The following is a 1,139-nucleotide window of genomic DNA, read 5'->3' as shown; positions in this document are numbered from 1 at the left end:
GAAAGATGCTAGGTTCCAGGAAGGTGCTAAGTGACCGTTTGCTAAGTTAATATATATCAATGACAATCAAACCGAGGGGGCTTTTCTTTATATGTTTCAATGTTTCTGTGACCTTTGTGATGGCTGCTGGTTCTTCTCTAAGAATAGTGGAGAATTCATGGTAGTTTATACTGTTGCACAGGGCAATAACAGAAGATTCTGAAAAACAAAAACCCATAAAAACAAATAAAGGAGCCACTGAGAAGACAGAGATATCAATGTGGTGGGTGGGGGGTCATATAGAGGAGGACAATATTTAGGGAACATGCAAAAGCAGAAGAGGAAGTCAGAGTAACAGAGAAGAGCAGGATGATACAAGAATTAGGTAGAGTTCGGGAAAACCATTTACTTTCACCCTCTTACTGTGTAAATGAGAAAAAATGACCCTAGAAGTAAAGTGACTTTTCAGTGCTACATAGGATTTGTTCTGTTGCAGTTGAATTAAGAGAAGTGAATAGGATGGATGCTGCTGACAAGTAGAGAAGCTGGAAGCCAGAGCTGGAGAGGAAACAAGACGCTGAGTAGGAAGCTCAGGGTTTCGGGTTTTGCATGTTTTCTTTGTTTGTGGACAGTGGCTAAAGGTGAGCTTTGTCTGTTGGAGAGAGAAGGAAGTCAGTATAGAGATAGCGTAGGGTAGGTTTGTGGAGAACAAAGATCAAAGATCAGCTTTTCTGAAAGAAAGAAAGAACACCTGCAAATGAAATGCTGTTTCTGCAACTTCTGTCGGTAGCTGTTCTCCTCCCAGGTGGTGACAATGAAGAAGGTAAGAACTCTGGAAGTTTCCCAGTTGGGTACAAGAGGGTCTGTGAATGTGTGTCTGGGCGTTTGTATGATATACCTGGATACAAGATATACCTGGAGAGTGAGAGTGCCAGGCCAGTTCCATTCTGAGTATCCTTGTCTCCAGATCGCTGTGCTCTTCTGGAAATTGTTGACAGAACATGAGTTCCTGGGGCAGGCAAATGTCTGAAGAGATAACTATGATTTTCTCCTGCTCCAGATTTTGAGTTCTCCCTCTCTGGCACCTTTCTTTCTCCATTCTATCTCCTTCTCAGTGCCTTTCTTCTCTTCACTCTATTTGTACTTTTGCCACCCATAGC

The 1,139-nt window shown here is 42.5% G+C and overlaps 1 protein-coding gene across 1 annotated transcript in view; it reads left to right on the top strand.

Annotated features, from left to right (window-relative positions):
* The first annotated feature begins 293 nt into the window (after positions 1-293).
* LOC101344772 (T-cell surface glycoprotein CD1a-like) overlaps positions 294-1,139 on the top strand; it is a 4,704-nt gene continuing 3,858 nt past the window's right edge. Inside the window, exon 1 of the mRNA XM_012560003.2 lies at positions 294-802. Coding sequence (XP_012415457.2) covers positions 742-802 — 61 coding nt within the window. The 5' untranslated portion in view covers positions 294-741. The remainder of the gene's footprint in view (positions 803-1,139) is intronic.

The sequence above is a fragment of the Trichechus manatus genome, unplaced genomic scaffold (genome assembly GCF_000243295.1).
Source record: "Trichechus manatus latirostris isolate Lorelei unplaced genomic scaffold, TriManLat1.0 scaffold01798, whole genome shotgun sequence".
Lineage (NCBI taxonomy): Eukaryota > Metazoa > Chordata > Mammalia > Sirenia > Trichechidae > Trichechus > Trichechus manatus.
Note: the sequence above shows the minus strand (reverse complement) of the source record. Positions and strands in the feature narration are given on the sequence as shown.